Consider the following 26,911-nt stretch of genomic DNA (forward strand, 5'->3'; position numbering starts at 1 on the left):
CTCTTTTCATTTATTTGATCTGATTATCTTTATTACTCAGAATTAAAAATTAGTCGAGAAAGAGAGAAGTAACGATGTTCAGGTTCAGTAGAAATTTGGAAAGGAAAAGAATAGTGTCATATTGCAAATGTATGCGAACAAACTTTAAACAGGAAAAATGTAGAAATCTTATTTTTTCAGTACATGGGCCTTTTCATAAAAACTGGCTTCCATATAAAATTCGAAGAAAATTTTTCCATTTCTTTTTTTTCTTTTTTGCTAATTAATAATCGGCAAATTATGTTGTATGTTATGTATCGCCGCCTATGACCGATGTATCACGGTCACTGTCCTTTTTAGTTGGAGCACAGTTCGACTTTGACCAGGAGTCCTGGTCAAAACAAGCAAGTGTCCACAGGCTGGGGAAAGCATCCCCCGTATCTCCACCCATGCCCATGAAGAACCTGATCGGGCTCACCGGAAGAACCTAAGAAATTTCGTTCGGAAGGGGACCACTTTCATTTCGGGGGGGGGGGGGGAACCAAAGTGATAGAACAATAGATTTTGGCCACCTTCCCCTTTTTTCAGACATTTTCTCACATTTCGGGGGACCAGACACCCCCAAGTCCCCCTTCCTCGCTACGGTTTTGTTAAGGGCCCCGTTGCTAGATGTGGGAGCCAATATTCTCAAGATAAATAAAACACCCAGGAGATTTTTGGGATTGGGTCTCGGGGGTCTGGGTGCCCCCCCCCCGGTCGTCGCTCGGATTTGCGGGCCCGTCCCCGGAAATGGCTGCCTGGGGTGGGGGCTGCTGCCGCCGCCCCTTGAGAACACCCTAAAAGATCAGGCTTCGTGCTTGCAGCTAAGACACTTGGTCAGAGGGTCGGGGATGCCCCCCCCCCGGCCCGGCTCTCCCCAGCACGACCCAACCCACATGGGTAAAAGGCTTACATCTCGGAAGGGACACAGCCTGGGTCGTGTCTGGTCTGACAGATGTGGGAGACATGCTGGGTATGGGTCCTGTATTGGGTCCATTGACTCGGGCAGCCCTCCCCCCCAATCATAATACAGAGGTGCATCAAAAATTTCAAAAGGTCCATGAGCTTAGATGAGGAAACAAATACATTGACATTTAAACAAACATAAATTGCTTTACGTCATTATTTGCTGTGCATTATTATGTTCTGCGAAGATGTCCATGTTGTACTGGCAAAAGTTCCTGGCCTTTCTCTTATCGGCACAAACGGTCCGTTTAGCACAAAAGTTAAGAACCCCTGCTAGGACCACAACAAGAAACGAAAATGTATTCATCGCTTGGCGCAAGTAGGAATCTCTTTTGGCACACAACCCCCCCCCCCCCATAATTTTAACAGAAAAAGAGTAAACTCAGCACCTTCCTAGGGCAGCGCCCGGAGGACCAGACTTCCCTGCCATAATACTTATGAAGATAGTGGGCTCAAACCCCACAATATTTTCAATAACGTAACGCCTATGCACATTGCCCTTCCCCTTCGACTCAAAGATGCGGGCGAGTTACAGAAGATTAAACAGAGGTGGAATGAATCCCTTCCCCCCGCCAAAGCAACTAAAAATTGCTCCCTCAATTCCTTCCCCCAGCCAAAAAAAATCGTAGGACCTTTGGCAAATGTTCAACTAGCCCATGCGAATTGAAGGAATTTGGGAAACTGATCCCTTGGGAATGCGTGAGGATCACATTATTAAAAATAAATGAAATAAAATTTTGAAAACACCGTTAAATGCCGAAAAACCGTTTTACCCGCATTTAACGTCGTTCTTTCACAAATTTCCTCCATTTTTCGAATATCTCAGTGCATTGCACTTAGAAATATGAAATTTTTTTCATTGGCATTAGGAGATACAGGTCAACAACTTCTTAATTGGAAGTTAGAACACAGGGGAACCATATATTTAGATTTTTTATTTTGTTAAACATTGTATTTTCACTCTCAAAACTGGTACAGGATAATTTTTGAATGCCTGTTGAGCATTTTTTAAATTGAAATCATACCTCTACAACAGGTGGTTGATGAGATAAAGGCTGTGCTAGCACTTACTGGACACTCTGTATAATAACAAAGAACCCCATTTTCCGCCTTAATTGCAATCAGATCCAGAGATTCATTGTCAGACCTCTCTCTCCCTTTTTAAGTACCATAATTTCCTGCATATAATCCACAGATGAGCAATTTCATTACTTCAGGGAAAAATCCAAATATATATGTCACTTCCATTTGGTTTTTTCAATCAGATTTGTGATATTTAAAAATTTCTCTATCTGTTGAAATTTTTTAGCCAAGTAATGTATAATATGTCGACATCTAAAAAACTGAGCAGTACATTTATTTCCCATTCTAGATATACAATGAAACCTTGAAGCAACCGTAACTCTCTCTACAACAATAATTTTCCATATCTACTTTGAAATTACCTTTACCATAATGTTAAACTCTCAATGAAATGATATTTTCTACTCTAATAACTCCCTCTATAACAATATTTTTTAGAGAGCTATAACAATTTTTTTTAGCTTAGCTGCCTCTGATTTTTTTTCAAACTCTTTTCTTCAATGAGTCTCTGTGAAAACGGTTTTGTTCTGTTTTCGTTTCTCGAATGCTTGTTGTGGTGTGGTATCAGATTTTTTCCCCATGAGCAATCCCGCCCCCCTCCACAATGTCCAACTACTTCTACAGGTTAGCAATAGGTAGCTTCCTTTGAACAATCTTCTTTTGGATATTGTCTGTCCAGCATGCAGAAGACTTCCTCATTATTTGAAGATAGCAGCACAATCTAATTGTTTGCTACTGTATGTATGTGGGTATTTTGACCACCTTGTCCTTTTTTAGAGGACTTGTCGACTGTCTAGACTCCAGGTATTTCTTTCTGTCTTTTTTTTCTCCAGGCACTCTAATCCTAAAATTATTCAACACTTTCTGCTGTGCTACAATAATGAAGTCTAGTGCTTCTACTATATGAAATGAAACCGCTGAATAATAATTTTTCCCACTGATCAATTATAAATCAAAATCATTTATCAACAGTATGAAAGTTTACAAGCATTTTTCAAATAAAATAGATATACGGATACATTTTTTTTTCTTCTAATTTTAATCTCTCGAATTTTTGTTGTCATATTATGTTTTTCCCATTCAAAGTAATTTTAATTGTTTTTATGCACCACTGGATATGCAATTATGCAATGGGGTGGGATTTTCTTGAGCTGACATTTTAAAAAACTAGTAGTGAAAAAAAAAGGCCCCCTCCTGCCTTTGGGAAAGTTTTCCCATGCCTATCAAACCTTATGGCAAACATTAAGATTTTTTGTTACCTGCATAATTAATTTTAAATAACTAATTAATCAATATTGGACAAAATGAGAGCTAGTAAGTGCATGCATTTCTGATGATACAGGCTATGAAAAACTGAAAGAAATGCCTGTAGCACCATCATTGCAGCACGGTGAGATAATGATGCCTCTCGATGTAGCGACAATCCCTCTACAACAATTTTCCCAGGTATATATCGTTGAAGGAATATAGTTGTATCAAAGTTTTACTGTATATTATGTATTAGGTTCAAAGAGGAATTTTTCCTTATTTCCCAACCAATTTCTTCAGGAAGGAACAATAAAAAAAAAATTCCCAAGAACGGGAGCTGCAAGGAATTCCCATTCAGAAACCTGCAATGCAAAGTGTTAATAGACTTGAACTGAAAGTGAATTAATGTCAACACTTTGCAGTTCAAAGATTTTTTCCAAAAGTGTTCTAGCAAATCCAAGCCATTTTCAGCAAATTTATTAATTACATTCTGAAGTAATTTGAGGAATAAAACAGGAAAAATAAAAAAGATGGTAAATTAAAGAGGTATGTACTCTATGGTACATATTGGCCATTTATTTGATAAATTAATTTTTATAATTAATTGCAATCTGTTAGAATGGTTCACCATTACCAGATCTTTTATTATTATTATAACCAACTTTAACCGACTGGCGGTTCGAGGTGTTGGCACAAAACCACTTCAAAAATGCTTGGTCTCCAGGATTAAAATAGCTTTGAAAACGTTCTGGCTATTTTTCCTTCCCCCTGTACGCACAGCAGGACAGCGAGGAGTCTTTGTGAGATTTGATTCTCTTTGTACTGCCCGATCGTCACAGAGATGTCTACAATTTTCGCGGAACAACATACCCTCATTGTACTGCGGTTGATAACGTACAGCGTGAGATTTCGTTTCTAAAAAAGAAGAAAAAATAATTTTTCTCTTACATTCAAATACAATAGAATTAAGAATGTCTAAATAAGCTCAGAACGAGTCTGTTTTGAAATCTAGGTGAATATTTGTAAAGAAAAAAAGAAAATAGAGCATCTCTTCTCTTTTTCTAAATAACCTGGATTTACACATAAATGTGAATTATATACATACAATGCTATAAGCCGCAAAGGATAATTGACTTTCCGAGTTGACCACACACATGTGGCGACAGCAATTCTCGCTCAATACCGTGGGGAGCCCAATGGATTTGGGAGTGTTTGTGCACAGAAATGAGAGAGGCGTGTGCTGAACCCTCATTGTCATGTTTCAACAAAGACGTTGAGGGGGGAAGGAAAATCGGTTTTTTACGTTCAGAACCTTTTAGAAATGGATTTTATGAATCGTGTTTTCACGTGCAGAAACTTTTTGACGCAGACATTTTTACACGTATATCTACGTGCAGATCCATCGGTCGGTTAAGTCCAAAAAGGGTTAATGTTATATTATTTCTTGTTAGTAAACTGTTTCAAGATAAAATGAAAAATGTATTAGATTAATTCCTTACCATAGTTCTCATTGAATTTCCAAAATGAAATATAATTTTGGAAAGCTTCGGAATCAACAGCAGAGAATACGAATACATAGTCAACTTTCCTAATGATCCCTGATCAAAAATCAGAAACCATGAGATGTAAAGCTCCACTCACAAAAGGAACATTTCCAAACAATTTACAGCCAATTTCAGAAGTTAGGTTGAACGTTTTTTCAAGATGAATAGCCAAATCTCGAAGTGGTCTAGAGTTTCTCATATACAATCACATTAATGTTTTTTTGAATATTATGATTCATAAGAGATTGACACAGATTGGTTAAAGTCAGGTTTTTAACCAATCTATGTTGATCTCTTATCCAAAAATTGCGACTAACCAGTTTAAACCATGTCGGTTTAGATAAGAGATCAACATAAATTGATTAAAAACCTAAATTTAACCAATCGGTGTCGATCTCTTATCAATAAATTGTGTCTATAGTTTAAACGATGTCTGTGAATACCGCCCTAAGTTGTAACTGAATTTTAAGTTGCCAAGTACGTTACAATGTATGCTAAGAAAAAATAAAGTTCCATTCCTCCTCCCGAGCAGAATATAATTCCATGTCAGTCTTTCCATGCAGAATAGAGAAATCACATCTACTGTTCATAAAACATAAGTTTCCTTTCGTGGATGCTATAAATGATTGATAATCTTGGGTATATGAACTCTTAAAAGCTTTATACATATTTAGCTTCGTATAGCTTAAAGTTTTATACTTTCTTTCTGAAGACATATTTAATCGGAGAAAAAACAATTAAAAAAAACTTCAAAATACAAAGCTGCTGAAGAAAAAACTTCTGTTTAAAGCACGGCTGTTAATGGAATACAATAACGATTATACAGGAATTTTGGCAACCAAGGTCATGCCCCTGATAAATGATTGCCGATAAACACTACGTAAACAAAGCCAGGTCTTTGCCAGTTGCTTAAATGCGGTCACCAAAATTTTTTTATGGCTACTCGATGGAAATCTCCATGGCTGTCCTCTATGGGTGTCGCATAAAATCTAATTTTCTGCCAAAATCCTGAAAATTTTAACAAATCCAGAGAGCGGGAGGAAGGATGAAAAATCTGGAGTCTCCTGCCTAAATCCGGAGAGTTGGCAGGTCTGCATACAAAGGGTCTGTAATTCAAAACAATTTCTGATTAAAAACAATTTCTGTGTTGGATATTATTGACAATACAGTGATAACTCGGCTGATGATAATTCATTCTGGAATCATGTTTGTTAGCCAAAATGTGATTCTCTATAGGTTTCTATGACTAATTGTTTAATTTGTTCTAGGTACTGCCCAAAATTTAAAGATAAATTTTTTTTACAAGGGAGGGGGGGGGGGGCACTGTAAAAAAAAGAAAAACTTACTGAAGGCTAAAATGAACTTCAAAATTAGATAAATGAAAATTTAGAAGCTTTTTTATATTAAACTGTTAAAGGTGTGTATCCATATCAATAAAAATATTCATTAACCAAGATGGAAAAATTAAAAAATCATGAAAAAAAATCTTTGTAAGCCAAGGAATAAATGTATTTGAATCGAGATTTGTTCTAGTATTAACTATTTTATCTGAAAATTTAACAAAAAATAATTAGCTAAGCATTTCTTGAAATAAAATACAAAAATTTGAATATTCTTCAAATATTTTTCTTTTTGTGAGATATCATGCAATTAATTTACAAAAATAAAGACAAAGATGTACACTGTACAGTCAGATCCACTGATAACAAACAGCTTGTTACCCATGAAAATGCTTGTTAAATCTATTTTCCAAGAGAAACTCAAATTTCGGAAATTAAGTGCTCATATAATATATATTTATAATAATTTATTATGATAGGAAATTAAATAGTATATAGTTATACTGATATACTTGTCACATATTTTTTTTCACCTTTTCTAGAAACATTATGATTTCCATTTTATCCTTAAAGTTAAAAATTTTATATTGGACATTTTACCCCTAAAAATGAAAGAACTCGCCTCACAGAAAAGGAAAAATTCCAGTACGATCCTCGCACTCAAACTCGTGGAGTTGGTATCAGAAGTTAAATAAGGCTGAATTCACCAAGAACTGACAAGTCAGTTTTTACGCAGGAAATTATGGTACATACAGTAAAAACATTTTATGCAGAACTACTTCAAATACATTGCTGAATCTGATGCACTGTGAGGGGGAATGAAGAAAACCCATTTATCTTGTCGGACCATGGTTAGGATATAATGCAAGAGTAAATAATATTCTAGACACAGACAGTTCAATTCAGCCAGGGTATACTACTGTATGTATTATTTTATGCAAGGTTAGACACATATTTCATTAAAAAAAATTTATTTACAACATTTGAGAGGTTTCTGCAAATTATATTCAGTATGAATCACTGATAGCATATTTACATGGAGACCTACATATTCATGAAGTTTGTATGATACTAGTTCTTCTTTCGCTTTTTAGCAGATGGTCTCTCAAATGATTGTTTCATTCCTCCAGCTTGATTATGGTGGAATTTGATATTCTGAGCATTTTCAGCCATCCATGGTGAATCAAAGAATGTTGTGTCTTGATCAACCAAATGAGTATATTTTGTGCGACCGGATCGACCAAAGTTTTTGACCTATAGCAATAAAAAAAGAATAAATAGCAAAATACTGTATTCTTTAACACATGCATATAAGCTGACAAGAGTGATAACACATCACAATGATTTCTCAGCAATGGCAATACTGACCTGCATGACTTTGGGCAAAATAGTCTTGTCAAAATGATCCTCCAAAGTAGGAGCAGAGAAATCTCTTTTATACACTTCGCCTTCCTGGTCCTAAAAAAAATAGAATTAAAACAATTAAAAATATATAAAATAATAATAAAATATATATACAAGGCACAAAAACATGTTTTTATTTTATTGACAAAACACTAGAATTACCATCAAAGTTTAAGATTATCCTAGAATATAATTGAAAAAAGAAAAGCTTATGGGTCAGTACATAACTGGAAACAAGCTCTTCGAATTTAGAGGAGGAATCACCAAGGGTGTGTATAATGAACAGGGGTGAATGTTCACCTCTGAACATGTCCATAATACAGTCAGACTCATTTATAAGGAACAAGGGTATTACAAATTTTCATATATAATAATGTTTTTCGTGTCCTGTGAATTTCATATTGCTTATCTATGCTATTTTGATTGCTTATAACGAATACCAATTTCAGCAAAGTACACTTATGACAAATTTTTGACATTTTCAAACATGGAATTGTCACAAATTTCTTTGTAATCTTATCTAAAACATCTTATCTGTAAATTTACCTTTCTGAACCTGATAATGTCTCCGTTCTTTCCTTGGAAGACATTCTAGTAAGGCCGATTTTGGTACTGTAAAATCTTCTACGGTATTTTATTTCTTTTATTTTCTACTCTTTTCTCAGGTAAATCTTATTTTGTTTGTAGAAATCCTCATTAGGAAGAAAGGATTGAGTTATCCATTCCCAAAAAATCTAACCTTCAAACTACCTTTAGTGCACATTTGCCATTCTCAAGTTAGATATTTGTTGTGGTGGTTTCATTGTGCGCAAGTGAATTTTGAGAATGTCCAAGTGCAACTACTCATTGCCTCAAAAATTGGAGCTATACAATTAGTTGAAAAGTCAAAAGTAGAAAAAAAAGTGAGCTATGAAAAAAAAAAAATTTAAATTACTCAAAGTACCCAACTCTATTTTTGAATGGTTCAAAAAAATTTACCTTTGCCATATGTTATATATTTTATATGCATATTTGGTAAAAATGATTCCAAAGCAAAAAATGTTTGAAGAAATGGAGAAAAAAACAATGATTGACAAATTTTTATTTATGAATACAATTACGTGAGATTTTAATTAAATTTTTAATCTATTCATTTCAAGAATGCTCCCATAACTGAAAAACATGTATTTTGCACATAAAATGTTTTATTTTGCTTAAATGCACCATTTATTCAAGTCGGTACAGATACAACGAAGTTTGGGTGCAATGAAGAGTTTTGCTGTTTTTTCCAGCTTCATTAAAAACAAGTCTGACTATATAATTTTTTAGTGAATGCCCCTTGTGTTTATCTATTGGTCAGTACATATATACAAAGAACAACTGAAATTGGTTTTCTGTGACTCCAACTTCAAAGCCCCAATGCGAGGCGATCTGCCTGTTAAAAAGTTTTGCCACCGAGAGCAACAGGCCTACAAAAGGTGCAAATATTCAATCATTACACTTCACTTCTGAAAGTGAAGGCAGCAATGAAAAATCAGACAACACTATATATGCACTCAGGCTGTTAGGTACACACTCACACTTCTAGCAAAACTCACATGGTAGTGAAATGCCCATGGTGATAGAAGTGAGTTGTGCTCAGTTTGAAAGTATACATATAAAGCTGTATACCAGTGTTCGCCAATAACGCATCAGATGCGTATTTTACAGTGAAATTTTCTTTGAGGGTGAAAATACTCAAAATTTAGGTTGATTTTTTTTTTTGAAAATATATGTACGGGACAATAAACATAAAGTGAATAGCATACCAAGAGTTCAGAGGTTAGTCGCGTAGAAGCTCCAACTTGATTATACAGGCTTATTTGTAAATTAGCTCTGATCCTGTATAATGCTCATTACCTACCTTTATTTTTAAAAAGGAGGGCTGACACCCCATTCTCCACCCTTTTAGAGGCAGTATTTGAGTTCAACTTTGTTGCGAGCATTTGTTTCTTAAAAGATATTTTGGACTTGGTTGACAAACTATCTGTTTCTTTTCAAGCAGACAACCTTAGTTTTTCCAACTCTTATTGAGAGGTTGAAATCAACAAAATTCCGAATAGAAAAATTTCATAACAACCCTGGAATATGTTTGAAAGATTTCACTTCAAAATTCAAAAAAGTATAAATGAGTATTACAAATAAAAATTAAAGATGTTCAATTTAGATCAAAATTCCATGGAAGCAAAAACAGTTTTTAAACCATCTGGTTGAAAACTTGGACAATAGGTTTGAAGAAAGTAGAATGAACATTTTCATTGACTTTGATGCAGTTTTGAATCCTATGAATGGCATAACATGTGGGAAAACTTTCGAGTCTGATGATAATAAAAAATGATACTCTGTATAACGGTTCAAAAACCAATTACAATCCAAGTTCTGATGAAGCAATGGACAGTTTAATTTGTCTCTATTGTAAAGGGAATGCGAATACCCTGTATAAAGATGAAAATATACTTCCTAAAGAAGTGCCGCTTAGGGAAAAATGGTTATTTGTAAAAGAACTATTACATAAATATAAAGGGATGAAAATGACAGAATTTTGCAAATATATCAGTGGGAGCAGAGAAGGTGGTGGTAACACGCCTTTTATGTATCCAGAATATAGAAAGTTGAGCGTCATTGCCTCAACTGTGTCTCTTTCAACAGCATCACGTGAACATGATTTTGCGAGATTAAATCATATAAACTCAAAAAAGAAGGCTCAACTTAGTGACGACCATCTGGATACCTCCTAATAAGATTATCATGCGAAGGATCTCCTTTCACTGTCACTGATAAGGCATTTTGTATATGAATTTTGAAGTGGCTTTTAAGATGTGAAAACAAAAGAAAAATTAAGAGATGGTATTTTTTCAGCTCAAAATATATTTAAAAAAATGAAAACAAGTATATAAATATACTGTATAAACTTGTGATTAAGTTGGTTCTTGTTATCTCATATTTTTTATGTATTTGCATCAAATCAATATTTAAAATAACTGTTTTGATTAAATATTTTTCAAAGTTTGAAAGTTTTGACATATGTTGTCATTTATGTATCATGAATTTTATATAGGCTATGAATGTCTTGGTGTTTCATATGGTTTTCATGGTGTTTCAATTCCAATTTAAAATTATTTTTCACTGTTGAAAAACTGCCCCTCATTTTTGAAAAATACCCTTAAAAATTTGGGAGAGTGAAATTAATCGTCATAAAAAAATTTTCAAATAACACTGCTGTATACTGTATATCCAAAAAGAAAACACATTTTGAATCTTACCAGGAAGAAAGCACCTCTGTGATAATACTTCTGCAGAAACTTGTATTTTCCTTTGGCCGGTTTGTTAGTAATGACTCTTGGATTAGCTCTCTGTTCAGCTCGTCTTTCTTCTTCAGTCATAGTGTGTATTCTTTCAATGTCCAATCGATCTTTTTCATAACTGTTGAGCAAAAAGTGTAAGTATAATCAAAATTTTGATTAGATCTTTTGATCAATTCAATCATTTTCATACCTGTTGAGCAGAAATTATGTCTTAATAATTGACCTTTTTACAATAACTATATATATAGAGTAGGGCTTGACAAATCAAAAAATAATTCAGGTACAGTCAAATTTCTTTACAGCCAAACATATATATCTTCTTTTCTTAAAGAAAAAAAAAGTAAAAAATACATTTTTTTTCTCCCTAACCTTTTGTTACGCAGTGAATCCAATTTAAAATTGTGCACACTAAAAAAAATACAGATATACAATACACTGACATTTTTTTTTTAAACTTAAGCTTTCATTTTACACTTTCGATTCTAAATAGTTGTCTAAGACATAAGAGAAACTAAATGAATTTTATCCAGCTATGTGTGTGAACAAAAGATAGACAGAATTATTAAATATCCAAATACGGAAGAGACTTGCCCTTCTCTTTCTTCCTTATCTCGTTTTATTCTCTTCAGCTCCCTCAACTTCCAGGCTTCATAAGCAACCTCATCATTCTCATCATCTGTTGGAACAAAATCTTGTGGCAGGATACTCCCCTGAGATTCCATGGCTTCTTTTTTAGCTTCCTCTTCAACCATCTAAAAGTGGGTGAAACATCATACACAATTGGTTACCACAACAGCATAACTCTGGTCATTTTGGGATGCAAATTAGACATATACCCTTGTGACATATTCATAGCTGCCAACTTTTGAAAATGAAAATTCGGGAGATTTTCACGCAAACCCGTATTTTATGCTAAAACCACTCCCTAATAAATACAATAGGGATTTTTTCAAATAAAATAGGGATTTTCCAAACCTAAAAGTTAAAACGTAGGGAATAAAATCCCTACTAAAAAACTGAAGTCAAATTAAAATAGGGAGTTTACACACATGGAAGTTAAACCCTTGGGAATAAAATTCCTACGCGAAAAACAAGTGAAATTGGAGGCCAAAACTTCAATGATGTAAAAATAAATATTGTGTTAAATCTGAAATGATATGAACAAACATTCTGCGCGAATGACCCCAAAATCATCGGAAGATGAAGGAAAAACCGTCAATTTTTGAAGAACACGTGACTTTTTGTGACACTTGCTTGATGTTTTTTTTTTCATTTCACATGGATGATGATGGCAGTCTTTCCATGACCGATGTTTATGTCCGTAACACAACTTGTACAAAAAGGAAAAGTCGGCCCTCTTCTGGAACATTTGATGAAAGGAAATTCATCACAATAAGTATCTTTAAAATTGATTAAATATGTTTTTGCTGATCAGTATTCATGTTTTGTTATATCGCACGTATGTAACTTCAACAAAAGAAATTTTCACCATCTGCGCGTCGCTATAATCTTGAATTATTATCCAGGACTATCGGCTGCTAAGCCATTTCCCTGCACGAAAAGACAAACAACTTTCTTGTTACCATCAGAGGGTTTGTAAAACTTCCTTAAAAAGGGAATTTCCCCATTTACGACGTGTGACGTCATTTCGAAAGGGGGAAAAACGAGGCTTCATGCCCCACAAGAAATTCCTTAGGGATTGTTTTCATAAGCGGGGATTTTTTTTTAATGAAGTAGGAATTTTTTAGGGACAATTAGGGATTTTTTGTAATTTTCGTAAAAATTCGGGAGATTTAAGAACTTTTCGGGAGGTCGAGCAATGAAGCTAAAATTCGGGAGATTTCCGAAAAATTCGGGAGACTTGGCAGCTATGCATATTCACAGGAAATTACAGAAGTAATTAGATATATCTTCTTTTGTTAGATACAAAACAATGGACTGACCTTTAAGGTTTCTCGTCGCCTTTCCTCTGCTTGTTTCTTAGCCTTCAATTCTAACTCTTTGGCTTTCTGCTCCTGCTGCTCTTTGTCCTGAACAGTTACACGGTCTTTCCTGTTCACAAAAAAATTATCACAAACAAAATGATGTACCAATGACAAAATATATGCTAAAAAGTTTTCTATCACCCGTAATAAAAATGTCATGACTGAATTATAGCTATACCATAGCTGCCAACTTTTGAAAATGAAAATTCGGGAGATTTTCACGCAAACCCGTATTTTATGCTAAAACCACTCCCTAATAAATACAATAGGGATTTTTCCAAATAAAATAGGGATTTTCCAAACATAAAAGTTAAAGCGTAGGGAATAAAATCCCTACTCAAAAACTGAAGTCAAATTAAAATAGGGATTTTACACACATGGAAGTTAAACCCTTGGGAATAAAATTCCTACGCAAAAAAACAAGTGAAATTGGAGGCCAAAACTTCAATGATGTAAAAATAAATATTGTGTTCAATCAGAAACGCTGTGAACAAACATTCTCCGCGAATGACCCCAAAATCATCGGAAGATGAAGGAAAACACCGTCAATTTTTGAAGAACACTGACTTTTTGTGACACTTGCTTGATGTTTTTTTTTTTTCATTTCACGAGTGATGATGGCAGTCTTTCCATGACCGATGTTTATGTCCGTAACACAACTTGTACAAAAAGGAAAAGTCGGCCCTCTTCTGGAACGTTTGATGAAAGGAAATTCATCGGAATAAGTATCTTTAAAATTGATTAAATATGTTTTTGCTGATGTATTCATGTTTTGTTATATCGCACGTACGTAACTTCAACAAAAGAAATTTTGACCACATGTGCATCACCATAATCTTCAATTATTATCCAGGACTATTGGCTGCTAAGCCATTTCCCTGCACGATAAGACAAACAACTTTCTTGTTCAGAGGGTTTGTAAAACTTCCTTAAAAAGGGAATTTCCCCATTTACGACGTGTGACATCATTTCGAAAGGGAAAAAAAGATGCCCCACAAGAAATTCCTTAGGGATTGTTTTCATAAGCGGGGATTTTTTTTAATGAAGTAGGGAATTTTAAGGGACAATTGGGGATTTTCGTAAAAATTCGGGAGATTTAAGAACTTTTCGGGATGTCGAGTGATGAAGCTAAAATTCGGGATATTCCCAAAAAATTCGGGAGACTTGGCAGCTATGCTATACTGACTGACATTATAGAAATAATCATTTTGAGATTTTATTCGCAAAACAAAGGGAGGGAAAATATTCAACCTAATAACAAGTGGAATCTTTGTAAGGAACACTAGCCGTAACAACAGGAACTAATTTTGAAAAAAAAACTTTGAATCTTAGGGAAAATTGGAAGACATTTGTCATTGTTGTTAAAAAATAAAAATATATTTTTCAAACTACCCATACTTGCGAACAAAAACAGGTTTCAATCTCTGCTCAGTTTCTTCATCTTCAGAATCTGTATACTCTTCATACTCTGATTCTTCAGATTGTTCAGGCTCAGATTTACGCTCTTCATCTTCAAGGTCAAGAAGATCCTACATGAAATAATGTACATAAAATACAGATAACAAAACTACCATGCTCGCCATCGTTAATTAGTGTAAAGTAGTCAATTATCACTTTACATTTGGTTGATAATCATAATCACATCAACAAAACACTACCAAAAATGGGACAGACTATCAGAAATAGGACGTATAATCAAATCCATTGAGTAGATTGGATGAACTGTTACTGGCAGTTTGGCAAATTTTGTCTTTTCATTGCGTAAATTATACATTTCTTTGTGATTTGAAGTAATGGCAACAATCTGTGTGCCCATCATTTTGGGGGGGGGGGGGCGAAGGCAACAGACTCGACTTTTCCAGGTACATTCTTTGAGAATAATTTTTACTCAAAAAATTAGGGATTTTTTTTCAATAAAACTGAAAAATTCAGGTGATATCAGAGCTTTCTGGGATTCCAGGAGATGATGCAAAAATATGGGGGACGGCAGCTAAGCTAAAAGATAACATTACCTTCACCTAAATCTTGAGAATTCTGATAATATCCTTACTGTTCAATACAGGGCTCCTAGTTTACTTTTAATTCCCCTCACATTAATCTATGTTCTTCATTATATATTCAATGTAGTCAGTTCGACAGACATCACAGAATATCTCAGAAAATATATCAACAAATTCATGCTCCAACTGTATGATTCAAGAACAAATAAACAGCAACACGAACTGCCCTCAATAAATGACTCATCTTTAGGTCATAAAAATCCAAGCCCTATATATTATTAAATTCAAAAATTGAGAAATTTCTTACCTCTTCTTCTTCTGGAGCATTTTCCTGTGCTCTCATACGCAACATCTGACGCCGCCTCTCGATTTCCTATTTTGAAATATATATATATATTTAATACTGTTTAAATATATTTTTTTTTAAAAATTGTTGCATAGTTTATTTTATACTCACACAATTATAGTCAGAAGTGGATTTAAAAGAAATGAAAACAACACGAACCTCTTCGTCCAACTCTTCATCTTCCTCGCTACTCTCTTCATCATCCCTTCGTCTTCTTGGCCTTTCTTCAATTTCCATAACATCATTTTCCTCAGCAACTGCTAGAACTTCTGGTTCATGGATGTGACGATGACGCTCTATTCTGAAATTTGATTTCAAATTTTCAAACAAAAATTTATATATTTGAACTCATTAAAAAATCATGCTTAAAAAACCCAAAATAGTGACAGCTCATATTTTTATACATCCTTAAAATCAACAGAAAAAAAAAATGAAAACACTCATACAGCAATAGAAAAAATTTTAATGACCAGTGAAAAATAGCGAAAGTAAATAACCTTACATTAAGTAATATCATAAAATTTTTTGCACAAATGTTGAATCTGATAAGAAATATGTGAAAAAATCATTTGAAATTTCACAACACCGTAAAACCTGGCAAACAGGAACACTGTATGAGGCTAAAATCTGCTTTGGATGAATCAAAAGATAGTCCCCATTGATGACAAGAGCTTTTACATGCATCTTTATAAAATTAAAACCTGGATAAGAAGGTATATTATTTTTCCCCTTGACGTTTCAGTTTCATACAGGTTGCAACTGCATTTTTTCAAATAAAATTTCTTTTTATTTGCTCTCGTTTTGAAGATACTATGATGGTAAATGTTAAACAAAAACAAAACTGTCCAACATGAAAATATACAATTTCAAATAACTTTTGACCTGACGAATATCACTACAAAAAAGTTTTATTCCCTTGTTTTAGAGATATTCCTCGGTTAAATGTGTTTTATGAGCATTATTGTGAGGTAAAAAAGTGATAAGGGCCATAGAAAAAATGTTACCAGGGAAACAATGGTCAACTTTGATACTGGCTGACTACTGTTAGACAAATGTGAGATTCTCCTTATGTCCAGTGTAAGCGTAATGCAAAACAAAGTAATGTGTCAGATGCCGTTAAATGAACTATAGCGCCTACCAAACATTTGCATTTCTATGTATTTGTGTTGTGTTTTTATGCATATTAATGTCGTGCCTCTATATATAGTTGTGTTGTTTCTTCTGTATATTTATTTTGTTTTGTATCTACTTATGTTGTGTTTCAATGCATTGCATTTATTATATGTGTATAAAATATGCAATTTCAGGAAGCCATTGCTTATCCAGCTTTTTTATGGTCTCTATTCCTGTTAAGCACACAAAATTACATAATGACTATTTTGTTTCGGAAGTAGACATTTGGTTTGGCAGACATGGTGCCAGAAAAATATAACCAGTCATCTGGTTATGACGGTGTATGCTGTTGCGTTAACTTTTAATCTAATTATTTCAATTTTTGAAAATTAATCCATAATAATTTAAACTATCATAATTTCTTTTGTTATGATTTAAAAACACAGTTAAGAACATGATGAACTCAGTTTCACAATGCATTCATAAAAAATTTTAATCAAGACAATATATTTTATTAGCTTCAAAGTTTTATAAAATAGGGAAAGGAGAAATTAAGTGGCCGGATGACTGGATAATACATACTTTTCATTAAAAGAATCTGCCAATAACAGATCATTTTCTTATTAAACGTGATCATCACGTATTCCCAAGAGATCTACATGATCTGTCCAAGGAATTAGCGTTGGCAGACATCCGTATCTGAACACAGATTTAAACCCCGACCTCTGCACAGTGAGAGGCTAGCTCCTTAACCACTCGACTGGTCAGCAATTAAAAGACAAAAATTAAATCAATTTTAAAAATGCTTGTCACAATAATTTGAAACCAATTTTTTACCTTTCATTTTCATTACTTTCCTGCTCTCTTTGGAGTAGCCGGCGAAGACGAGGATCTAATTTTTCAACATCAGCATCATCTTCTGCAGTTTCCATCGCTTGCTCTGGGATAACGGCAGAAGCAGCTGATTGCTGCTGTTTTTTCTCGAAAGGGAATTCATCTCCACTTTCTTCATCACTGCTTTCCTCGGGTGCATATTTTGGTCTAAAAAATAAATTCGCATTTGTAATTTTTTTCTTCAAATTCACATCAATAAAAATGAAATATAATTTACTGACATTATTGCTATGTTCCATGAAAGGCTAAAATATAATTATCAATCAACTATTAAAACAAAAAATTGAAAGAAATTCAACTACGTCAGGTAATGTTCTTTCTTTTATTTTACAAACACGAATCTGCTTTCTTCTCTATGCAAAAGCAATATACCATTTCTACCTATGGTGTATGTCATGATTTTTCATGTGTAGAAGAATTTTCAAATGTTCGGTCATATATTTTTTAAAAATACTGTGAAAATCCTGGCTTGGGAGCCATAATAAAGATCCCAACCTACAGGTCCCAGTTGCAGGATGAGAGAGCTATGGCAGGTCCACTTATGTTTTGATTTGTAACTAATAAAAATATCAGCAGCATTTGTTGATGATTCGATACTTGCAAGCTGATCATAGCCATTTTGATGATCTTGAAGATCAAGATTTTCATAGTAAAAAAAAATACAATGGATCACACTTGCAACATTTTCTTGCTCAGTACGACATATTTCGTGGTCCCAACCCTTACTAATACTCACCTGTATTTCTAATTTAAAGCACTTTCCTGCTTACATTTTTTCACTGTGGTTTTTTGAAAAATGTTATAAGCGAGATCCACTGTACATGCATCTCACTATTAGGTATAATCTAACATTCAAGATATTCTTTCAGCCCAAATACATTGAGAAATTGAATTTTCTGTATGTTATGCAGAAACTAATATTTAGAAAGAAAAGTGATTCGTCTCCTCTGGGAATCAAACCCGGGTCCCCTTGCACATGGTATAGTGCACTTGCCGGTATGCAAGGGGACCCAGGTTTGATTCCCGGAGGAGACAAATCACTTTTCTTTCCAAATATTAGTTTCAGCATAACATCCAGAAAATTCAATTTCTCAGTACATCAAAGATATTGTTAATAGTTAATAGCGACTGAAGTTTAAAAAAATAACTCAAACTTGAAGAAAAAAGCATTTTGAAATAAAAAATAGATTAGTCTCACCTTCTACCAGATATATATCTGAAAACTTTCACTTTTTGCATAGAAACTTCACCTGCAAGAAAAAATATATAGCTTATGTATATGGCCATTACTCAAACTTCAAAACTCTTCAATTTTAATTCTTTCTACATCTAAATTGGTGCCTGCCGGAACGTGTTGTGTGAGGATATGTGCAGCTCTAACAAATTTATATCAGTTCTGTGCGTTTCATGCTCGATAAGTGCTGCCATCTGTCTTCCACCTGCAGAGTGAAAGTGGGAGACGACTAAATTTGTGCTTGTGCAAGTATCGTGTTCACTGCTACTTATTGTTTTTCTTTATCTCAAATTCTCAATGTCAAATTTAAAATTCAATGCACATCTAGAGAAGTGTTTCTCAACTCCCGGGCCCTGCCCCGACATCAGTGTAAGCAAGGAACATGTACTCAATGTATTTATAATTTTATATTTGTATATATACCATTTTTAGTCTATTTTTAAAAGCCGGGGGGGGGGGGCAAATGACTGGCCTGGCCCTTTGGATTATTCTGATTCATAATGTGTATAATTACTGTGCCGTAGAGAAAGGAGGAGGAAAAACAGGTCAGCGATAAAAAAAACCCTTTTTTACTTCCCTACAACCTGTTGGGCTGCATGACGGTTGCAACCCGAAGTCTTGCCATCAATTTGGTGCCCATAAAGATAACTGAACTCTGTTTTTACCAACTGCTCCTCTTTCATTACACAGGCCTTCAAAATGTGTGCCTGCCCTGCCCCGGCTGACGAAGTGTCTAGCTACAGCCCAAGATGGCAAGTTCAGAGGGCAGCAAATCTGACGCATCAGTGGTCAATAAAATAAGATTAAAATGGGAGAAAGGTGACAAAATTTTAATTCGTCAAAGTTCCCACAGCGAAAAACCATGAATCCGCCACTGTGCCTCATAGTAATATCATTGAGTTACTGTGTAACAGGGAGATGTGTTGTGTAAATAGGGGATCCTAAAATATTTCCCCGAAGCTAGTTGAGACTGTCATGTATATAATGTAGGCTAAATGCAAAGATAAACATCATACCCTTTTCATTGACCACAGGCACTGCACCAGCAGTGGACTGGATAATGCTCGGCACATTCGAAGATTGAGACATCTTGGTGTCTTTTTTCGAAAAGACTAATGGCAAATATTTTTAAATCTTCCCCACAATACCGATTAAAATCTTTTACCGATCGTACACACGCAATGACCGAGACCAGTTACCAACGAAAACATGGACGACATATTCTCCTGTCGATGAGACGGCCTGAACCGCGTGGGGGGGAGGAATAACCTGGAAAAATAATAACCTCTTCACACGCAATTTTATTAACATTATTCCAAAAAAACGATAACATTTTTAACAAAATGAATTTTTGGCGAAAACATAGAGAAATATTTCAAGTCGGGTTTTCCTAGAAGCAGGTTTTCTGCGCCGCGTGTAACGTAAATCACCAAACGCGACACGCCGTCCACTCACCAAGGAAAAAGCAGTACGACTGTCTCCCCCACACCATCGAGCTTATATTACGATTATTATATTTATTATTAATCTCGATGGTGCCACGTGAACTGAATTCGCGTCGACAGAAACAGGTAATTTTTCACGCTACGCGTTTGTATTTCCCTATAGCGTTTTCAACTGCATATACACGTATTTTTGCCATTTTGCACAATAAAATATGAAGACGAAGATGGAAAGAAAACACACACGCAAAAAAAAAAAAAAAGAGATCGGTGAAATGCGCCGCGCACGACACACTTTCCAGAGGCAGTCGGCCAATCACGCCCGACGTAGGCCGCTGACATGCCTGTTTTTGGAAAACGCGGTATAAAAAAGGGGACGGAAAGGAAGGGAAAAAAAGAAATCATAAAAAGCCGGGTTTTCCTAGGAATAGGTGTTTTGCGCCGCGTGAACCAAAATGTATAATTTCACGTCGGCAGAAACGTGTTACATAGCGGGGCGCATCAGATCAGGTCGGCTATATTAATAGTATATGGCCTTGGCATCAGCTACTCTGTCGTCTGCATGCTCCGGTTTGAAGGGAAGGGAAAGCAAAGAATAGAAGGGAAAGCAAACACACAAGAGAGAGTGAAGAGAATGTCGGCAAAACCACGGTGCACGACGCATTTGACTCCTCCAGAAGCAGTCGGCCAATCATGCCCGACGAGCGCTGTCGTCAGGCGTATTGCGCTCTGTAGGAAAACAGTCATGCTGCTTTTCTTACTGGTGAGTGGACGGCGTGTCAAGCTGGGCGAATCACGTTGCGTGCGGCACAGAAAACCTACTCCTAGGAAAACCACGACCACCTAGATAACCACTATATAAGGTTATATAGGAGGTCGTGGGAAAACCCGGCTGAACGAGTGAAGATCGGCGAAAAGCGCGGCACACAACGCGAGTGGATGGCGTATCACGCTGGGTGATTACGGCGCAGAAAACTTGCTCCTTATAGGAAATCCCAGCTTCAATCGTAAGTCAAGTCAAGTCGAAGTAATGGGAAATTTAAATGGAGAAGCACAGATATTAACTCAACAAATTTAAAATTATAACACTAATTATTGATATTTATTTTATGAGTTTTTAAATTTATTATGTTGAAATTATTTTCACATTTTTTTTCTTATTTATTAAAAAAACTATTTTTGTCTGTAATTTATGATTGTAATTTTTTTGGATTGTCGTCTGCAATTTTTTTTATATGTCATTTCTTTGCAGGGTAAGAACGTCGAAATAACGTCCATTTTTATCACGGTCAACCCACCCGGCGAATCGTCTATACGTGAGTTTACATTTGTTTTATTTATAAATTATTTATTGTGGAATGAAAATAAATTTATTTATGAAGGAATATGATTCATTTTTATTTTAAATGTCACAATTTGTGATAGAACGCAGAGACTTCTTATATTAAATAAATTCAATCCCAATATTCACATTACCACTGTTTGGCAACTTCTGTTTTAGTCGCCCGAGTAGATTTGGTGCTATGTGTTGGGTTACCAGCGGGGTGGTATGAACAGGTGGGGATCCAGGACGATGTGCCAGAAGGGGTGAAATGTGTAAGTTCTTCGACTCATTCTATATTTTATTGGATAGATAAATTTTCCTGTATTAATTCTCTCTTGGGGAGGGGACCAATATTCCCTCGGGATTCACACCTGAGCGAAAGCAGATAACCTTCAGCTGTGAATGAAGTGGAGGCAGACATCTTCACCTGCAAATGGAACTGAAACATGTTTTCAGCTGTAAATAGGGTGAAGGCAGGCATCTTCAGCTGAGAATGGAGTTGGGAAAGTCATCTTCAGCTGCAAATGTAGTGGAAAACGTCATTGTCAGCTGCAAATGTAGTGGAAAAGGTCATTGTCAGCTGCAAATGGAGTGAAGGACAAGCATCTTCAACTGCAAATGGAGTGAAGGACAAGCATCTTCAACTGCAAATGGAGTGAAGGACAAGCATCTTCAACTGCAAATGGAGTGAAGGACAAGCATCTTCAACTGCAAATGGAGTGAAGGACAAGCATCTTCAACTGCAAATGGAGTGAAGGACAAGCATCTTCAACTGCAAATGGAGTGGAGGCAGACATCTTCAGATAGAAATGAAGATAAAGCAGATATCGCCAGCTGTAAATAGAGCGAAAACAGACATCGTCAGCTGCAAATAGAGCAAAAACAGGCATCGTCAGCAGCAAATAGAGCAAAAACAGGCATCTTCAGCTACGAATGAAGTAAAGTCAAGTGGATCCAGGGTGATGTGTCAAGAAGCAATGTATTAGGTCATTAGAAATGATATAATGCAATCTAGGTGCATTAGATCATTACATATTTTAAGGGAAGGACAAATTCACTCATCTATATATATAAAATTGATTTTCTGTCTGTCTGTGTGTGTGTATGTTCTCTATACAAATCTACAATTTTAGATAGCTCGTCGCCAAATTTCGCATATATACCAAATGGGACCCGACTTGAACGATAGGCTACTTTAAAATTTCGTCAGACCAGGGCAAATGCCCCAAATGGGCAAAAAACTGTCCGGCAACAATGGTTTTTGGGCCTCAACAATCACTTTCCGAACGTTTACTTTGGTTACCGTGGTTCCCTAGCGATGAGTTTCAGACGTGTATATGCCTTTACAATGGTTTGTCACTTCTTTAATGCTGCCAGTTATGTATAATAGTTTATGCCTTTATAATGGTTTCCCACATTTTCAATACTCTCAGTAATGAGGCTTTTTGAATAGACGTCATAATCATCACCATCATCGCTTTGAGGGTCAGGAAAAGGGTGGTCCTCATAGAAATCAGTATTAAAATTGCCGATTTAACTGCATAAATACGGAAATTTAGTGGGGGGTTTCCTGCCACATCAATAATTTTAAAAATAAATTGAATTCTCGATTTTTGAAATATTGAATTCACTTGGAGATACGAAGCCCAGAAAATTAAAAATATGAATAATTTGCCGTATCTACTTTTGAGTTGGATATCCATGTAATAACATTGATTTCAACTTTTTATTTATATCTTCTCAAGCATGAAAATTAATGTCTCCATATTGTCTTTTGATATTTATTTGCATAAATTCATATAGTTTAGGATGTTTTTAAAATTAGTTATGGGTCCCGTAAAGTGCATCGAAAAAATTCCACAGCTTTAATTAAGCATTTTTGGAAGCTCAAACAGGCAGAAATAGATAACTTTAAGTTCAGGGGGAGGGAATCGAAATATCTAACACCCATAAAAAAAAGGGGGGGACTATTTATTTCTACGTTTCTTTAAATTTATATTTGTTTATTTCATGAGTCGCGCAGGACATCACCATATTGGTTAACTTAGACACGGTTTGCATGTCCCTTAAAGAAAGAGGGAGATATCACATGATCCAAAAAGCCTCATTGAAGAAAACCCGGGCAGCGCCGGGTATTGTAGCTAGTATTATTATATTCTTGAGAAGGACGATCGCTTCCCCCTCACCCAGATTTGCACTTGAGTATGAAACACTATAAAACACCCAGAAAATGTTTGATTTCATTTTATTTCATGTGTCTCAAAATCTAATCGCTCTGTACTCTCTTAAAACAATTGTATTTTTTTAATGAAAATCTACTTTAACCATGATTTCACCTACGTCTCAGAGAATGACATTTTCACCGATCTGTGCTTTCATGGGAACTCTGGCGAACGTGCAGTTTTTCATTGTATTTTCGGATATTTGGAGTCAGAACCAGAACTAAAGGTGAGCAACTGTCTTTGGCAACACATTCTAGGTGGAAACAAAAACATTGTTATAAAATTATCAAATTTTACGGAAAGGGGGGGGGCCAGCAAAATCAAGTTTGCCATCCCCGCCAAAAAACATTCCAGTTACGGCCCTGCCTGCAGTTCATCAAAACAATGTAGCAAAGGAAAAGCATAATATAAAAAAAGTGACATGAAAATAACTAAAGTGTAGCAATAAAAATTAAAGGGCAATAAATGCTATGGAAAAATGAATGTGATATCCTAAGCCAGGTTTTCCTAAGAAGAAATTTATGTGCAGCACACAGCATGAAAATGCTGATTGGTTAAAAAAACCTGCTGTTAAGAAAAAGATACATAAAAATGGTTCTCCTAGGAAAACTTAACTTTGGATCACGTTAGCAACAAATCACAATTTTGGTGTAATCAAAAATTTGGCAACAAAGAGGTGATACAAATACAAAGACCACAACAAAAAAAAATGCCCAACGAGATGACTGAGAAAAGATGCCATAAAAATTACGGATGTCGATATCTAAACTACATCAAAAATACAGCAACCCATTAAGAGCAGTATAAATCCAATAATTATAATAAAATATGAATATATTACTCATAAAAAGTTATGGTTGTCTCGTCTAAGTAGGAATAGCTTCTCAATTTATCCTAATATGTTTATCGTATTTCTTTTTAAACGTGTCAATCGAGTTAAAATTCACGACCCTTTGAGGTAAACTATTCCATTTATTTATAACTCAATTAGAGAAAAACACCCTTCAACACCACAGCCTATAATTGGCTCTTACTAAATGATATTTGTGTAACCGTGTCACACACACAAAGAGCAGTTGATTGACAGTGTATTAACTCATAGTCTATTTTATACATCCCGTTGAAAATTTTTAACTCTTCAATCATATTCCCCAGACTTCCACGCTCTTCTAATGTAAACATTTAAAAAAATTAAGACTCACTTCATAGCTTAAGCCCTGTGTGCCATCAAGAGCACGTGACTCTTTTCTTCACCCCATCGACCAAGTCATTTCACTCATAGTTAGAAAAATAGATGGCAGCTGTCTAAAATTCATGAAAAACACTAGATATGCATTCAAGCTGTTAGATATGCATGCACACTTCCCGCACAACTCATTCGTTAGTAAATTGCCTATGGTGGTAGACCAGGGTTGTGCTCGTCTTTGGAAGAAAGAAAGCCTCTGCAATATTTTTTTCATGTCTGCACCTCAGACTTCAGACCAAGTATTGTATATTGCATCAAGTTCCTGCAACTTCTCTATTCAGTTGCACTGTATAACAACTGCAATTTCTATGTCACTATACCACTATCATCTTGGTAAAGATGCCACTTCTGCAGTTACTCTAAACTCCAAGATTCATGTTAATATGGTAATATAAAATTTAGTTTAGTGATAAAACAAGTTGCTAGAACATGTTGCGTAACAGAAAAATTATTATTATAAACTTGCATGTGTAAAGTGTTACAGTTGAATTCATCAGGCTCAAGATTTATATTTGGAAGCAAAAGATAATGTATAATGTAGAACTGGCTGTCCCATTAAAGCAAGAAAAACAAAGGTATAATGAAGGGGGTCTTCAACCTCTCGGACACTGCAGGCCAAATTAAAATTTCCCACGAAGCCTGTGGCCACCAACTCGTATAATTTAGTGACAACTTAATAGAAGGGGCCAGTTTGGCTCGGAGTTAAACAGGGACAAAAATTAAAGACTTTTATTTATTCTGAAATTATTTCTTTTATTAATTATCAATTTTCATTAGTTTTTAAAATGTTTTTGATTAAATTAATTCTGATATTAATTTTAATCTGAAATCACTTTAAATGATTTTATAATTATTTCGATAATTCTGAAATTATTTTCCTTCTCGACATGTCTTTAAATCAATTCTGTCAATGGCTATGTAGTTATTCTTTTATTCATTGTAAAATAATTTCTATCAGAAAATATGAAGTTTTCTTTCCTTGATTTATGTTATTTTTTTCACTAGTTGTAAAATTATTTGTTTCAAAAATTATTTGTTTCAAAAATTATTTCTTTCAGTAATTCTGAGTTTTCATCGATTTGTTCCAGAATTATTTCTTTCATTATTTTTGAAACTATATTTTTCCTTTATTCTAGAATTATTTTACTTATTAATTCTGAAATCTTTTTTTAATTAGTTCTGAAATCATCTTTTTTTAATTAGTTCTGAAATCATCTCTTTTTTTCATTAATTCTGAAATCTTTTTTATTAATTCTGAAATTATCTGTTGCATTAATTTTAGAATTAATAGTTTTTAAACCATTTTCTATGAAAATGATCTGCGGGCCACCTCAAAAACTCAGGGCTATGCATTGAAATCCCCTGGTATAATGATGATTACACCAGGGGTTTTCAACGCATGGCTCTATACATTATAATGTATACTATGCAAGCTGTTCCCTTAAGTGGGCCAATCTCTAAAACCAAGTTTCAGATTTAAGAAACATGTCATGCATGATTTCGATTTGTTTTTTGAGATAAAAAAATATGTATTCTTTGGCATCCATGTCTATATATTTAAATTGGTTCCCTAGTGATTTTTTTAGGGAAAGGAGTATGGAAGGGAGTAGCAATGAGCATAACTTTGGCCAGATGGTGTTGAGCCAGCAAAGCTCAGGCAGCAGACAAAGATTTGTGGGCGAAAGTAGCAGCTTTGATGACGAGGATGATGTCATTGACAGTGAAACATCTGATGTATGGAGTTGATATACTTGAAAATTCTGGCTTTTTAATCATATTTTTGCTGTTACATTATAAGTTTGATTTTGTTACTCATGCAATGAATCTTTAAACAAGTTTTGGTTTGCAACGATAATGTCACTCTCCGCTATCCATATGAAGGTTTTTAACAGCTGGCTGATGCGAAGATATATATACAATATATCAATATAGCTGTTAAAAGCCTTTGTACCTTTTGGTTTTTCTACTGATTATTCTTAAAAGTTCCACTTTGTGGCTATTAAATAATATTGATTGTGAACACCACACAAATTTTCAATCAACTAAATTGTAAGTAACTTCATATTAAATTTTCAAAATGTTCACCTATTTCATAAATTAAGGTTACGGGGAGAAACATCTGGCTGAAAACTTGTTAGCAGAGTGTGGGGGTTATGAAAATATGTGTGATAGCGTTACA

At 34.8% G+C, this 26,911-nt stretch overlaps 2 protein-coding genes across 6 annotated transcripts in view; one reads left to right on the plus strand and one right to left on the minus strand.

The window, feature by feature from the left end:
* Nucleotides 1-3,762: 3,762 nt before the first annotated feature.
* Nucleotides 3,763-19,742, minus strand: Mfap1 (Microfibril-associated protein 1). Of its 3 annotated transcripts, none has more exons than XM_089238084.1 (12): nt 19,515-19,742; nt 18,463-18,514; nt 17,208-17,411; nt 15,417-15,558; nt 15,219-15,284; nt 14,310-14,440; nt 12,870-12,978; nt 11,518-11,678; nt 10,885-11,044; nt 7,568-7,657; nt 7,248-7,453; nt 3,763-4,230 (listed from the first exon to the last, which is right to left on the minus strand). In XM_089238084.1, the coding sequence occupies exons 1-11, from the start codon at nt 19,585-19,587 to the stop codon at nt 7,271-7,273; spliced, it is 1,371 nt and encodes a 456-aa protein (XP_089094210.1). In that variant the 5' UTR covers nt 19,588-19,742; the 3' UTR covers nt 3,763-4,230; nt 7,248-7,270. The 3 variants fall into 3 exon arrangements, with proteins under 3 accessions (XP_089094210.1, XP_089094209.1, XP_089094208.1); XM_089238083.1 differs by lacking the exon at nt 3,763-4,230 and adding an exon at nt 5,566-5,965; XM_089238082.1 differs by lacking the exon at nt 3,763-4,230 and having other exon boundaries at nt 7,154-7,453.
* A 1,128-nt stretch (nt 19,743-20,870) lies between these two features.
* LOC149081247 (mutS protein homolog 5-like) overlaps nt 20,871-26,911 on the plus strand; it is a 31,691-nt gene continuing 25,650 nt past the window's right edge. The window contains exons 1-4 of one of the 3 annotated variants that reach the window (XM_089238079.1): nt 20,871-20,947; nt 21,193-21,256; nt 23,612-23,712; nt 26,307-26,466. In XM_089238079.1, the coding sequence (XP_089094205.1) occupies nt 26,329-26,466 (138 nt within the window). In that variant the 5' untranslated portion in view covers nt 20,871-20,947; nt 21,193-21,256; nt 23,612-23,712; nt 26,307-26,328. Of the gene's footprint in view, nt 20,948-21,134; nt 21,257-23,611; nt 23,713-26,306; nt 26,467-26,911 lie in introns of those variants that run through there. The other 2 variants (XM_089238081.1, XM_089238080.1) reach the window with 2 other exon arrangements.

Source organism: Pholcus phalangioides, unplaced genomic scaffold (genome assembly GCF_987345545.1).
Source record: "Pholcus phalangioides strain wild (caught in Gottingen) unplaced genomic scaffold, Ppha-v1.0 ptg000010l_1, whole genome shotgun sequence".
Lineage (NCBI taxonomy): Eukaryota > Metazoa > Arthropoda > Arachnida > Araneae > Pholcidae > Pholcus > Pholcus phalangioides.

Coding starts and splice junctions, on each gene's coding strand:
- Mfap1 (XM_089238084.1), bottom strand. CDS start 19,587: ATGTCTCAATCTTCGAATGTGCCGAGCATTATCCAGTCCACTGCTGGT. Junction 15,559..17,207: donor GAAAGTAATGAAAATGAAAG/GTAAAAAATTGG, acceptor ATCAAATTTCAG/AATAGAGCGTCATCGTCACA. Junction 12,979..14,309: donor AAACCTGTTTTTGTTCGCAA/GTATGGGTAGTT, acceptor TTTTGTGAACAG/GAAAGACCGTGTAACTGTTC.